Raw genomic sequence first — 15,000 nt, forward strand, 5'->3', positions numbered from 1 at the left:
CCATGATCATCCAACCACATCTGCGTCTGCTTTCTTTGTTTTAAGCCGTGCCCTCACACCCCCTCAACCTTACCCGTGTCTTCCTCGCGTGTTACTGATCGTCCACCCATGTTTATGTCCTCCTTTGCATTTCCTGTTGGCTCCTTGAGTGCCTTCGCCCAGCCTTCCTCTCATGTTCCTGGTAATCCTGGTCTTCCACGTACCGATTCATGTGATCCTGCTCCATATCCCTATGCTAACACCTTTCCAGCACACCTCTACACTGCTGGTCCAGTATACACCCACGCCACACAAGCTTTGGGTTCCGTTGGCTCAGCTAATTGCGGCAATGTGTTCTGCGATGCTAGCGCTGGTGCTCAAACTCCATCTCCACTCGTTGAAGACCCACGTCACATTTCACCCTCGCTTCAGCCGACGAGCGAATGTTTTCTTGCAACCATTCCTGCCACAATGGAGAAAATGAGGCCAACCATGGTCTGCCCCCACTGAAGGTGCTCAAGTTTAATGGCTCCCCCGAGAGATATCCACTATTCAGACAGAGGTTCCACCAGATGGTAGAATCGAAAGCTTTAGACGAACAGACCAAGATGGCTTGCCTGTTGCAATTCCTTGAGGGCCCTGCTCTTAGAGCCATTCAGACACGAGGCCATACCAGAAGGCTTAGCAAAGTCATTGGAAGTCCTGCAAAATTGCTTTGGTCAACCATTCAATATTGTTAGGCTTGTATAGCTACCTTGACTAAAGGACCAGCTATTGCCCCTCAAGATTAGGAGGGCCTCCAACGCTATGCTGACATAGCCCAAGTTATGTATGACACACTCGAGTCTATGGGATGTTTAGGAGAAATGAACACGGACAGTCTCAAGAAAGTGGTTTTAAGGTTGCCCAAATGGCTTCAAGACAAGTTTTGGGAACATTTGAAAAAGTTGGAAAGCCAAGGAAGAATTATGCCTATATTCAAAGACACTGTTGAATTCCTGAATGATCTAGCTGATTTGGCTAATCATCCGTTCTTTACAAGCCCCTCGACCGAGGTGAAATCCCTCAGGCAGAATGAAAATCGTGACAAGCTGACCTTGCTTCACCTAACTACTCTTACCACAAGCAGCATTTGAAAGAATAACGACGCCAAACCCAGCAACTGCCTCTTGTGTACAGAGTGTGACCCCCTCTATTGTTGTGAAGTATTCAAGTCCAAGCCCATTGAGGAAGGAAGAGAGCGATAAGTTTATGAAAAACGGATTTGCTTCGACTGTATCAATTCTACAGAACATTTATCTAAATCATGCAAGTCACCCAGACGGTGTAAAGTACCGGGAAGTGGGAAGTCTCATCACACGCTGCTTCACCAACCAAGTCCTACCTGGGGAAATGCTGATCATCAAACGAGCAACACTGAAATCACAATCATCCCAGCCATCACAGCACCCTCGCCAAGTACGGTATTCAAGATGCCCCCTCGAGCACATGCGCTACTGCAATCGAAGCTGAATCCTCCGAGATTTTCCTGCAGATTATCCCCCTCAGGATTATTGGCGAGGATGGAAGACATACGACTACTTGCTGTTTGTCCGTCGATACGACGAGGACCATCTTCACATCTTATGGAGGGGTGAAGGTGAAGATAATGACGATGATAAGGGTGATGATGATGCCGATTTTCGAGGACGGCGTTGGGCATGCGGAGCAGATGCGATGTGATGAGAAATTCATTTTCTGTGCATCCGCAAATGGCTGGTAAGGTCAATATGCCCCCGGAACAGTCTTGGGCAGTGGGGGCAAGGGATGACGAAGACAGATGCTGGTGTGGCGGTGCCTTTCCTGACTTGTCTGTGCTGCTCAGCTGCTGTGGTCCTGTTCCCTTCACAGGCTTTGGCACCATGCTTGACGGCTCCACGCCACTTGTCTCTGTCTTCAGCTACTTGCTCCCAGTCGGTGTGCTCGATCTCAAAGGCCTTGAGGGAGACCTTCAGGGTGTCTTTGAATTGCTTCTTCTGTCCTCCTTGGGGGCGTTTGCCTTCTAAAATTCCCCGAACAACATTTTCTTTGGTAGTCGGTGGTCTGCCTTGCAAACCACGAGCCCGGCCCAGCGGACCTGTAACTGCATCAGGATGGTGTAAACGCTGGGGAGGTCTGCACAGGCGAGGACCTCGGTGTCGGGAATCTTTTCCTGCCACTTGATGCCAAGAATCCTCCAGCTGAGGCAGGTGGTGTGGAAGTGGTTCAGTTCCTTGCATGCCGCTGGTAGACTATCCATGTTTCGCAGCAGTAGAGAAGGGTGGTGAGGACTACAGCTTGGTATACCTTGATCTCGGTTTCGGCTGTGATGCCTCTCTCGCTCTCTTAGCGAGTCTGGCGTTCAGCTCATCGTCCATGATGACGGATCTCGAGAGGGTACTGCTAAGGGAGGTGAACTTGTCCACCACGTTCAGTCTCTGTCCGTTGATGGTGATGGTGGGCTCTACGTATGGGAATAGAAGGATCAGCAACATCCCTGAGGACCACAACGAGGTTCAAGTCCAAAGAACTGTCAAGATGATTGACTGCAGATCATCACTGGACCAACTTTAACGGCGATGTTCATCGTGGCCATGCTTGTTAACTCTTGTTGCCTGTTTATTGTGCTTCATTAACTATATCCAGCACAAAGGCAGGGAGAAAGGAAGAATATCTCTGTCGGAGAGGCGCAGCTCCTCCAAGAAAATTGTGCAGTTGGTACAGCACCAAGGGTTTTCTGAAGAGATTGATTCCTTGAGCAAGGGACGTTCAGTTAAATGCCAAAGCAAGCTCGCCAATCTTCTTCCTGTGCTCATAGAAGGAACCCTGCGCATGGGAAGAATCTGTCATGCTCCTATTACATTTTAGGCTGCTCATCCAATGCTACTTCTGAAAGATCATGTAGTTTCTTCCTTAATTGTATGTCATTACCATGAACTCCTCGGTCACACCAGTCGTGAGCACGTCATAATTTCTGGATTATTCAAGCTAGATCACTCGTGTGCAATATTCTGCAGAAGTGTATCAATTGTCGTAAACAAAACGAAGCGCCCATGAAACAGCTGATGGCTGACCGCTGTCGGAAATCGGATATTAGCGACTGTGGAATGTAGTGAATGTGTAGTGCAAATATGACTGAAATGTGAACGATTTTGACCAGTATCAAATGACAAGCAAAAGATTTTGTACGACTGAGTATTGAACGAGATTGTGACTACGCGTGTACGAGTGTTTATTAAAGAACGTATACAGTCCTCTTGAGTGGAGTGGAATATTTTGTACACAGTGGTCCCCTCGAGCCGGACTTGGCCAGATTTTGGATGAGACAAAGCTAGAAAGTCGAAGAAAGACAACGCAATGGAGAATGCTGATGGGACGGTGCCGCCAACAGCTGGTACAGAGAATATTAACATAGCAATCGAAGTTAGTCTTGCAAAGAAAATAAAAATTAGAGGATCCTTGAGAGGAGCGGCTACGAAACTCCGTAACCGTATTGGCGAAGGATTAGCAGATGGAACTGTCCCTGTGGACGCGTTTTATTTGAAAGATAACATTTAAACAATTCAACAAAAGATTGAATCACTAAAGAAACTGGACGAAGAAATTATTGATCTGATGGCGAGTTGAGATGATGACGAAGTAGAAGGGCGCATGGAATCGGAGATTGACGGGAGTGATTCTGTGGGAACTGATTTGAACAGAATCATGGACAGAATGGAAGACGCATTGAAACAATTGTCGCCACCGCCTCCAATTCAACAACAGATGCCAACTCAAGGTCAGAATGTTTTCCCCGGGTTATACGCGTCGACATCACAATTTCCCGCTAGTTCGGCGTCACCTAAGAAAACAGCCAAATTGCCTAAACTAGAAGTTAAGAAGTTTAGCGGGAGAATACAAGAATGGCAGGAATTTTGGGATTCCTTCGAAAGCGTCATCGACAAAAATGAAAGCCTCGCAGCGGTAGATAAGTTTGAATACATGCGGAATTTAGTTGTGGAACCGGCGAGATCGACAATCGCTGGGTTTTCTCTCACTTCAGCCAATTACACAGCGACCGTGGAGGTTTTAAAGCATTGATATGGGAAAGAAACTGCCAATCAGAGAGAGCACATGAATGATCTGCTCAATTTGCCACAGGACACCCCGCGGTTGAGAAAGTTGTACAATAGTTGTGAAACACATTTCCGAGGACTAAAGACTCTCAGCATAAATGAAAACACACTCGGCAGTGGTTGTACCGGTCGTACTGCACAAATTGCCTGAGGCCTTCCGACTGACTATCACACGGGGCACAGATTTCCTAAGCTAGTCCATGGAGTAAATGCTGACCGCATTTTTGAACGAACTGCAGCTGAGAGAAGACCATGACCACGTGGTGACCACGTGGTGACCACGAGTGCTGGATCTCAGGACCAGAAACAGGGTGCATTCCGGAGCAGGGACAGCAGAATGAGAGGAACCTCGACGAACACTACCTTGCATACGAGACAGGAGATGGATAATTGTGCCTTTTGCTTGGGAAAACACGCCCATGAACACTGTGTGAAACTAGTTGATGTAAACAAATGTAAGGACATTCTATACAAATTCGCTAGATGTTTTAAGTGTTTGAGGAAAGGACATCGTGTGAGAGAGTGTAAATCGTTTGAGTTGTGTAATAATTGTGGTCGAAATCACCACATTTCTGTATGTGACAGCCCTTCTAGGCCTGTAACTAATGCATCCGAAGTTGCACCAGTTGCGAATCCAATTAACGCTAGTCCCAGTAGCTTACATGTGGGTACGGGTGGGCGTGTAGCCTTACAAACAGCATGCGCTGCTGTTAGCGGGGAGGGAGAACCATGGAAGGTTAGGGTTTTGTTCGATGCAGGTAGTCATCATTCCTTCGTGACCACCAGAGTGGCTCAGCACGTGCAGCTGAGAGTTTGCTCGGGATTAGTACGTTTGGACAAACCTCCCAAGATATGTAGCTTACAGATGTCGTACACATGAAGAAGGTAAGTGCACTAAGGGGTCAGAAAGTTATTGAAATAGAAGCCTACGTAGTGCCTGAAATTTCAACAATTCAAAACATTCACGTAGAGATTGCAAATATGAATACCCCCTCCTCAAAGGGCTGTGGTTTTCAGACGTGAGCAAGGGAAGGGAAGAAATGTTTATCGATGTATTGATTAGCGCAGATTACTTGTGGAGCTTCCAGAAAGGGTGCACAATCAGGGGCAAACCAGACGAGCCTGTTGCCGTGGAAACGGAATTGGGGTGGGTACTTTCAGGTCCCATGAAGAGCTCGGGGAATGAGAGTGAAGTCGTTCAGTGCAATTTAACTTGATTGGGAGTGCTCGCGAAGAACGCTTAAATTTAGAAAGTGATGTACATAAGCTATGGGATATGGAAACGCTAGGCATCATTGAGTCTGAAGACGAAGCGCACGAGACGTTTGTAAACAGTGTGTCATTTACAGGAAACAGGTATTCCGTTAGATTGCCATGGAAGGAGGGGCACCCAGAACTACCAAGCAACTATGCTACGAGCTTGCGCCGCCTCAAGACCCAGGTCCCTAGACTGGAAAAGGAACCGGAAGTGTTGAGCGAGTGAGCGTCGATAATTCAAGATCAACTACAGGCTGGGATAATAGAGAGGGTGGTTGAGCTGGAGAAGGCGCCTAAAGTTCACTACTTGCCATACCAAGCCGTGATTCGTAAGGAGTCAACAACTACTAAGGTGCGGGTTGTGTACGACACGTCGTCAAGGGTAGGTAAGGTAGACACTTCCTTGAATGATTGCTCACACGTTGGGCCCTCGCTGAATCCTTTGCTATTCAACATATTGTTGCGATTCAGGGAGACCAGAGTGGTACTAGTCGGGGACATAGAAAAGGCGTTTTTCAACGTTGAAGTAGATGTGCTGGATCGAGATTGTTTGCGTTTCCTGTGGATGGAAAAACCTCCCGATTTGTCTCGTATTGCTGTATACCAGTTTTGTAGTGTTGTATTTGGAGTGAACGCATCGCCATTTCTGCTTAACGCCACAATTAGACATCACCTTAAGAAGTATGAGAAACCTGACCCAGAATTTGTGCAAAAATTGAGGGATTCGTTTTATGTAGATGATTTTGTGGGGGGTGGAGTGAAGTCGGCAGACGTTTTAGAGCTGTACTGCAAGACCAATGACCGAATGGCTGACGGAGGTTTCAATCTTAGGAAGTGGCTAACCAACGATTCCCAGGTCAGAGCAATGATAGCAACCAATGCGAAAGTGGACAGTGCACCAGTAAGAGAAGAAGACATCACCTATGCCAAATCATCGGTGGGGATGCGGCTAGGCTATAAGGGTCAGAAGGTGTTAGGATTAGCGTGGGACTATGAAGCAGACGTAATCAGTTTTCATTTGACGGAAATTGCTGAACGCGCAAAAGGCCTACCTGCCAAGAAACGAAACACCTTAAGGCTGCTAGCAGTGATCTTTGAGCCGCTGGGAATTATGGGCCCGGTTACAGTGAAAGTTAAGATTATGTTTCAGGATATATGTCGTCAAAAGAGTGGTTGGTACGATCCACTTCAAGGTGAAGTCAAGCAAGGTGTTCAAACTTGGATCAAGAGTCTCATAGATTGCCAAACGATCACGATCCACCGATGTCTTTAGGATCATTTGCCCGAAGAAGTACTGCATTGTTCACTTCATGGCTTTGCGGACGCAAGCAAGAAAGCTTACTGTGCGGTTATTTACCTGGTATACATAACCAGTACTGGAAGATACACGAGGATGTTGACTTCGAAGACGAGAGTCGCTCCATTGAAAGAGCTGTCGATACCGAGGCTAGAGCTCATATCGGCGCTGATGCTGGCAAGGCTTATGAGTAATGTGGAAATGGCGCTGTCTCATGAGGCTGGAGTGAAGCGGTTGAGATTGTGGCTGGACAGCATGACTGCGCTACATTGGATTATGAGCGATGGGGAATGGAAACAGTTTGTCCGACATCGTGTCAATGAGATTCTAAAGCTGAGTGAAAAGGAGGATTGGAGTCATTGTCCAGGGGAAGAAAACCCAGTGGACATTGGATCGAGGGGAGTGTCCGCACTGGAACTTAAGCAGAGCGAGTCGTGGTGGCATGGTCCAATGTGGTTAAAGGAGAGAGAAGACAGTTGGCCGACAGTAAAAGCAATTCAACCCACGACTGAGAGCAGTGAGGAAGAACGTAAAGCCGCAGTTTTGGCACTACAAGTTGACACGCCTCTCTGTTTAGACAGAGTTGCACAGATTGACAAGTACAGTTGTACAAGAAAGCTTTTAAAAGTGACTGCGTGGATTAAACGGTTTTGTTTTAACGGTCAGAAGAAGAAGAAAGAAAGCAAGAAGCCCTCACATTACAAGAGTTAACAGAAGTGGAAAATGACTGGACTAAAGTGGCACAGAAAGAGTTGAAACGGGACGACAACTACAAGCAACTTGTCGGTACATTTGGACTGTCGGTGTCCTTCGATGCAAAGGGCGTTTGGAGTACTCAGATTTGCCACATGATGCGAAAGTGCCGATAATTTTGCTTAAGACCATCGCTTAACGTACCTGCAAATTCAACAGTGCCACAAGAGAGTCTTGCATAGCAGAGTGAGAGGCACACTGGCGGAATTGCGCTCGAGGTTCTGGGTACCAAAAGGAAGGCAGGTGGTGACGAAGGTGCTTAGTCAGTGCGTTGTATGCAAGAAATTGGAAGGAACATCGTTTGCGCAGCCATCGGTTTCTAGTTTACTGGAATTGAGGGTGGACCGTCCCCTCCGTTTTCTAAGGTTGGCGTGGATTTCGCAGGGCCATTGTACGTGAAGACTAGAGGTAAACAGATGAGAAAGGTATACATCGCCCTGTTTTCGTGTCGTGTGACGAGAGCTTTGTATTTGGATGATCTTTCAGCAACAACCTGCGTTGTTTGAGAAAATTTACCGCCAGAATGGGAACACCCACTTTGATCGGGTCAGACAACGCCAAAATGTTCAAAAGGACAGAGAAAGAACTGGAAACGCTCTACTGTCACCCCGAGATAAAAGCGGAACTGGAGAACAGACGAATTGAGTGGCGTTTCAACCTGGAGACGGCCCCATGGTGGGGTGGATTTTTTGAGCGAATGGTTGGGAGCGTTAAAAGGTGTCTTCATAAGGTAATCGGTAATGCCAGGTTAACTTTCGATGAGTTGCTGACGGTACTTGTGGAAGTGGAAGGCACTCTGAATTCTAGACTGCTAACGTATGAGTATAACAACCCCGAAGGGGAAGTTTTAACTCCTGCACACTTGATCTACGGAAGAAGACTTCAGTCATTGCCAGAAGTCACTGAAGAGGAAGACAAGAGTGAGAGCACTTGTGCAAGGAGATACAAGTATCTGAACCAGAAGCTGCAACATTTTTGGGAGAGATGGCAGCGAGAGAGTATTTGACAGATCTACGAGAGTCACAGGATGCAAGGTTCTTCAAACCGAAAGTCGCTTAAGGTAGGAGATTTAGTTACAGTTTATGATGAAGGCACAAAGAGAGGTAGTTGGAAGTTAGCAGTTGTAGAAAGGCTCATTGCAGGAAAGGACAAAGAGGTAAGAGGACAAGTGTGAGAGTGATCACAAAGGGGAAAAAGGTCCGCATGAGCAGGCCTGTACAAAGGCTATTTCCCTTAGAAGTCTGCGCAGCATCACTGGAAGACACACCGAGAGAGAATAAGGGAGGTGATGCGGAAACAAGGCGGGACAGACCTCGCCAAACTGCCGCGCTACCGCTGCCTGGAAGATGAAGGACATGCTACTGAATTCTGAACAGGACTAAACGAAGCAGTTCATCCTTGACTCAAAAGTGAGTCAAGGGTGGGGGGAGTGTCGGAAATCGGATATTAGTGACTGTGGAATGTAGTGAATGTGTAGTGTAAATTTGATTGACAAGTGAACGATTTTGACCGGTATCAAATAACAAGCAAAAGATTTTGTACGACTGAGTATTGAACGAGATTGTGACTATGCGTGTACGAGTGTTTATTGTACAACCACTGAAAGAACGCCTCACAACTTAAGAACCACATGATTTACCTACACAGGAGTAGATTTCTTTGGACCATTCTATGTGAAGCGTGGTCGAGGTACAGATAAGGTCTATGCTTGTCTTAATAATATGCGATCAATAATATGTGATCTGCTAATCGCCCTTTCTCGCAGTCGGAGACTGAATTACTAAGGGCGCAGCTCAACGAGGTCGGACCGAAGAAGCTGTGCTGCCGGCTAGGCGCTCGGCCCCTGAACACGACCCATGTATGACCTTGGAGCACAGCACCACAGCCTGATGGAATAGGCTGGGAGTCGATTTTGAGGAGGGAGGAAAACTGGAATACCCGGAGAAAAACCCTCGGAGTCAGATTGAGATTGAAACTCAGCCTACATACGACCCGAGGCCAGAGTTGAAACTGGGTCACAGCAGTGGGAGGCACGGTTGATGACCACTAAACCACCCTGACTCCCCTGTCTTTTCACTTGCTTTACAAGTCACGCCGTTCACATAGAAGACGTGAGTTCATTAGAGACCGATTCCTTTATACAAGGTCTCTGTAGCTTCATCTCAAACCACAGATGCCCCAAAGAAATCTGGAGTGCCAATGCTACAAACGTCTCAGGAGGAGACAAAGAAATTCGCAATTGTATCTGTCAATGGGATCAGGAAGACTTGAATAAACGGCTGCTAAAGAACGAGATTAACTACTCACTCAGTGTCCAATAAGATAATGAAAGCGATGCTCGGCAACCCAAACCCGTTGATTGGACTAGAAGCCTTACGAACGGTCTTTGCAGAAGTTGTTATCATACTCAACAGTCGTCCGCTCACCCACAGTAGCGATGATCCAAACAACTTCAAACCACTCACACTGAATCACCTCTTACTGCAAAAGAAACACCTCGCTCTGCCTTCAGGTCTATTTGTTCGTGAAGACCTTAAGTTACAGAAGAAAACAATGGAGAAGAGCCCAGTTCCTTGCTGACTGCTTCTGGAAAAGGTGGATCAAAAAGTATCTTCCAACATTACAACAGTGGCAAAAATGGGTTTGCGAGAAAGGAAGTTTGAAGGTTAACGATCTTGTCCTAATCGCCGATGAAAAATCTCCTTGTGGAAGATAGTTCCTTGGCAGAGTTCTGAAGATCTTCCCCGGCGACGACCAACGTGTCCGAGTAGACCTGAACATGTCCGTGTCCGTGTCCGTGTCAACTCTTGTTAGACAATATCAAAGCTTGTGTTGCTGGAAGAAACCTAGCATTTGGTTACTGTGAAAAGTTCGTAGCCTCATCGCAGTCTCAAGCAGGTAAACCAAGGAGTTTTACTTCTCTCCAGAAGTTCAGGAACTTTAATTATGTGACTGATTAATTTACTCTGTTTGTCACTGAACCCCCCCTCTCCCCCCCCCAGGATGTTACGGTTTTATATTTTTCACCTAGTTTTCTGCCCTTTGTTCTCGTTCTCTGTTCCATGTGTAATTGCACACTGTAGTTTTCCCACCAGATGTAAATTCAGGTCGCTAACCTTGTATATATATCAAAATCGTTTTCAATGAATCACTTGCTCTCCATCCTAATCCAGGAATTGGTAAGTGTTTTTTGTGTCCTTGTTATAAGTTGTACTCGTGGGATTCGTCATAAAAATTCACTCACTCTGTATTTTCTTTACATATTTACCAACCTTTTGCATTTAACTTAAATACAATTGCCGGTTTTAAGAAGTTGCAATCGTTTATCCCTGGCCTTCGCCATTTCAGTTAACAAACCCCTTTGGGCGGCTGGTATGTCAGCTGATAATGTCCGCGGGTGAGAGATTGTCTAAAAAATGAAGATTTGGCCAAGAAGCAAAGCTTCCATGGCAAATATGAAATCTTGGAAACAATCTGTCAGCCATTAGGAAATTATCAGCCAACAGAGTTTGCCTAAAAGCCAAAATCCGGAATCCGGAATCCAAAATAAGAATCTGGGATAAGAGCCTCAACCAAAGGGTTAGGGTTAGGGGTTTATTTTTTCAATGCACTGTTCAAAATTTGACTAGAAAGAAGCCTGTCGGACTCAGGAAGAAAATCAAACCATTTTAATGGTCACTGCGAGTTGAAAACTCAAAAACAAGGCTCTTTTTTGCTTAAACTGAAAAAGACATTTCAACAATGAACTGAAAGACAGAATGTGTAAAGCCTGAATGACAGTGTTTTGAAGTGCAGCTGGAATTTTTCTCTCCTTCGAATTGGTTTAAACAATTTTTATAGTTCGTATTTCAGAGTGTATTCAATTCTGTACTCTATAAAATGATTCAGTTGAACTTTGCATAGGATTAAATCTCCAAAGTCTGCTTCTAACTTTCTTCACCTTAAAAGAAGTTGAGAGCATATTTTGTTGACTTTCTTGTACTTTCCGGAACAGCATTGTGAACATCCTTTCAATGTCAGTAACTAGACTCCAGAAAATGAGTTTGGTTTTCTTCCATGTAAAACAAAAATTCTTCTGCTGCCTTTTTTCTACTGGCATTGTTTCTATTCAAAGGAAATGATCGCTACAACATTTCGCAGGAAAATATCCATGCAAACAGGGATTATTCCGTGATAACTGTCCTGTGAGTTTGCACCATGTGACAATTTATTTAACTTTGGCCCCTTTTTTAACCCTCCCAACCACGATACACAAGAGAAGACAGACCATTAAAGACACTCACAGACAAACAGACTATTAAATTAGCCAATAAAATCGCCCGAAAATTAATTGCGTGGTTATAAAAGGGAATAATCAACATGAATTTACCTTATTCCAGTATGGCTAATCTTCTTTTGTTTTCTTGCAAATTAGCCCCTTTGTTCCTGGTTCTTATTAACCAACAATATTTCAAGGCAACATGGGCTAATTTGCAAGACTAAACTGGTAGCCATGAATTACTTAATAAATAATAATTTAATCTCTGCAATGATTTTGTTACGCTCTTGTGTCATTTAAAGGTGCCATGTACATGTATGTACACAGATGCCACATATCTAAAGCCAATCTCTTAAGAATCATACAAACCAGGGTGGCTGTGTCCTCATGTTTCATAGGTACATCCCATATGTAAAGTTCCTTCACATGCACGTAACGGTTACTGCGTATTGCTGCTACCAGAGGTGGAACTTTGACTGGTAATTCATCTGCTGGGCCAGGTGTTAATATGAACTATTGAAGCAACATTTATAACAAGCTTTCAATGTTAAGCAACATACATGAAAACTGAGTCTTGGACCTGATAATGTATAAAGAGCCAGCAGTGATCCTCAGCAATTTTGTCTCTTGTAGATACCTGAAATATTTAGGTGGCTTCAACAAGATTCAAACTCATGACCTCTGCAATGCTGGTGCACAGCTCAAACAATCGAGTTATGCTTTGGTAGCCTAAACCAGCTTATGGAAGATCACTAACAATAAAGAGAATGCTGTCATTGCAGTTGCTTCTTAAATGCATTGAAAACTGTCAATGCACCAGATCTCCTAAATGCAAATTGAAGCATAAGTTATAGAGGATAGAGAGAAGTGATCCAGTGGTACTTTTCTGGACAATTTAAGCAACTGTCTCTGATATATTATAGTTCACCACTAAATTTTCTCCGATTCGTATTGGTTTAAATTGATCACGTGACGCGAAGAGATGCTGCGGATGCGGAGAGACACTATCAGGCCATAGTGCCCGTCCGAGGAAAATACCCGGATGGATAGTAGTGGTTCGCTGAAAATACCTCTGTAAACAAGCGGCCTTATGGAAAATAAACAATCGAAATTGTATTAAGAGGGTTTTTGTTTGTTTTCTTTTTCAAATTTTACATTGGCTGACATGGCTTTCATCTAATAAAGTTGAAAATAATTCAACATGATTTTTGAGCTGGCACGCGGAAGAAAATTTAGTAGTGAACAATAAAGGCAATAGAGTGTTTATGTCTCAGAACTATCGGTCTGATAGTTGCCCCTTGGAAATTTGATGTTCTTAAAACTAGCATATTTGCCCTCGAAGCTTCGCTTCTCGGGCAAATATTTGTTTTAAGAACATCAAATTTCCGCAGGGCAACTATCAGCCGATAGTTCCTCGACAGAAACACTGTATTGTTTAAATAGACACCTGCAAAGTTCAGGTGGTGTCAACAGTATGCGAACCCATGACCTCTGAGACTGAGCTATGATTCCACTCAGTTGGGAGCAGGTCAGTTTGTTGGGCTCATGTGTTCCTGTCAAGGACTCCGAACCATGACGGACTTGAAGAGTGCGTTAAAGACGAAGGCGAGAAGTGATCCTGGCACTTACAGTACTCTGGACAATTTAAAGAAAATGTCTCTCATCAACACCTGAAAAATTGACCAGCTCTAACTGAGTAGCTCAGTTGGTAGAGCATTGCACCAGCATCGCAGTGGTCATGGGTTCAAATCCTGTTGAAGTCACCTGAATTTTTCAGGTGTCAAATAGAGACAATTGCTTAAATTGGCCAGATAACAGCCACACCTGCTTAAAATTGTCTTTAACAAAACAATTTAGCCAAAACACATTGGACTGTTACAATGATTCTTCACTCATAGGTCTGACTACTGACCTTAGCCAATAGGGAATTGTTCTCAGCATACTGGTTGATGAGTTTTTTCACTTCAGGGTGGGGATAGCTGTTAAACTCCTTGCTTTTCAATTCATATTGCTGTCTTACTGCCTTGAGTACATCAGCAATACTCTGTAACCCCTTAAGGCCTTTCTTTGCACTTCTTTTTGCACTCTTCTTTTTCTTCCCCTTCTTAGAAACAGGCATTACCCCTAAAATAATAGAAACTACTTGTTCTAAATAAAAGACATGATCAAGTGAACTATACTGTAGAATGGCAAGATAACTACACATACATGTATTCTCACACTCAGATAGTCAGTTAGTGTCAAGGACTCAAACACAAGTAAATTATGACAATCATTGCTGGAGTACTTTTTGCAAATTTAAATATTGAATGTGCATTAATAATAATTATCTTTAAAAGTCTTATAATCAGTCATGTAGTAGATGCCATACATGAAAGTAGATGCCTATTATTGTTGGCTTAACTGATTAGAGTGTAATGTGAAGTGCTAGGTATCCACCCCATATTGAACCATGTGAGCATTAGGCCTACTGATGGAAATGGGCACACACAAGGCCAGAGAAAAACTCTGACCAGGGTGGGAATTGAACCCACGACCTTCGGGTTAGATCACCGCCGCTCTACCGACTGAGCTGCAAGGTCAGATGGGGGCCGGCTATGGGAACTGAAGATGTTAAAGTCACGGCCATGAACATGACATTTGTACAGGTACAAGGAAGGATTACGTTTTTGCAAATGTTGGCCATGCAGCACTTATATTTAAACAGACTTAACTGATTAGAGTGTAATGTGAAGTGCTAAGTATCTACCCCATATGAACCATGTGAGCGTTAGGCCTACTGATGGAAATGGGCCCATACAAGGCCAGAGAAAAACTCTTACCAGGGTGGGAATTGAACCCACGACCTTCAGGTTAGATCACCGCCACTCTACCGACTGAGCTACAAGGTCAGACGGGAGCAGGCCGTCATCTGGGAACTGAAGATGTTAAAGTCACTGCAATGAACATGTACAGGTACAAGGAAGGATTACGCTTTTGCAAATGTTGGCCGTGTAGCACTTATATTTAAACACTTAACTGATTAGGCCTTGTGTGGGCCCATTTCCATCAGTAGGGCTAACGCTCACATGGTGCATATCTTATTAAGATCTTGTAAGATCTTACAAGATCTTGTAAGAATCTTGTAAGATGGGCATTAAGATGAAAATCTTAATAAGATCTTGTTTAAGATCTTAATACATTTGCTTAACAAATTTTGACAAAAAAATTTAAGGTTGCTAATGTTTTCGATCTTGTAAGATCTTAAAAGAATCTTACCAGATCTTAACAAGATCTTAGGACTACCTTACATGATCTTACTGAAAAAGATCTAGCAAGATCTT

The 15,000-nt window shown here is 44.4% G+C and overlaps 1 protein-coding gene and 2 pseudogenes across 1 annotated transcript in view; 2 read left to right on the forward strand and 1 right to left on the reverse strand.

The window, feature by feature from the left end:
• The window catches only part of LOC137984054 (ribonuclease inhibitor-like), a 40,672-nt gene that overhangs the window by 18,927 nt on the left and 6,745 nt on the right, over positions 1-15,000 (reverse strand). The window contains exons 2-3 of the mRNA XM_068831263.1: positions 13,590-13,801; positions 12,047-12,190 (exon numbers count right to left, since the gene is read on the reverse strand). Of these exons, the coding sequence (XP_068687364.1) occupies positions 12,047-12,190; positions 13,590-13,796 (351 nt within the window). The 5' untranslated portion in view covers positions 13,797-13,801. The remainder of the gene's footprint in view (positions 1-12,046; positions 12,191-13,589; positions 13,802-15,000) is intronic.
• Positions 3,527-4,309, forward strand: LOC137984055 (uncharacterized; annotated as a pseudogene).
• Positions 6,763-8,856, forward strand: LOC137983390 (uncharacterized; annotated as a pseudogene).

The sequence above is a fragment of the Montipora foliosa genome, chromosome 13 (assembly GCF_036669935.1).
Source record: "Montipora foliosa isolate CH-2021 chromosome 13, ASM3666993v2, whole genome shotgun sequence".
In the NCBI taxonomy this organism is placed as follows: domain Eukaryota; kingdom Metazoa; phylum Cnidaria; class Anthozoa; order Scleractinia; family Acroporidae; genus Montipora; species Montipora foliosa.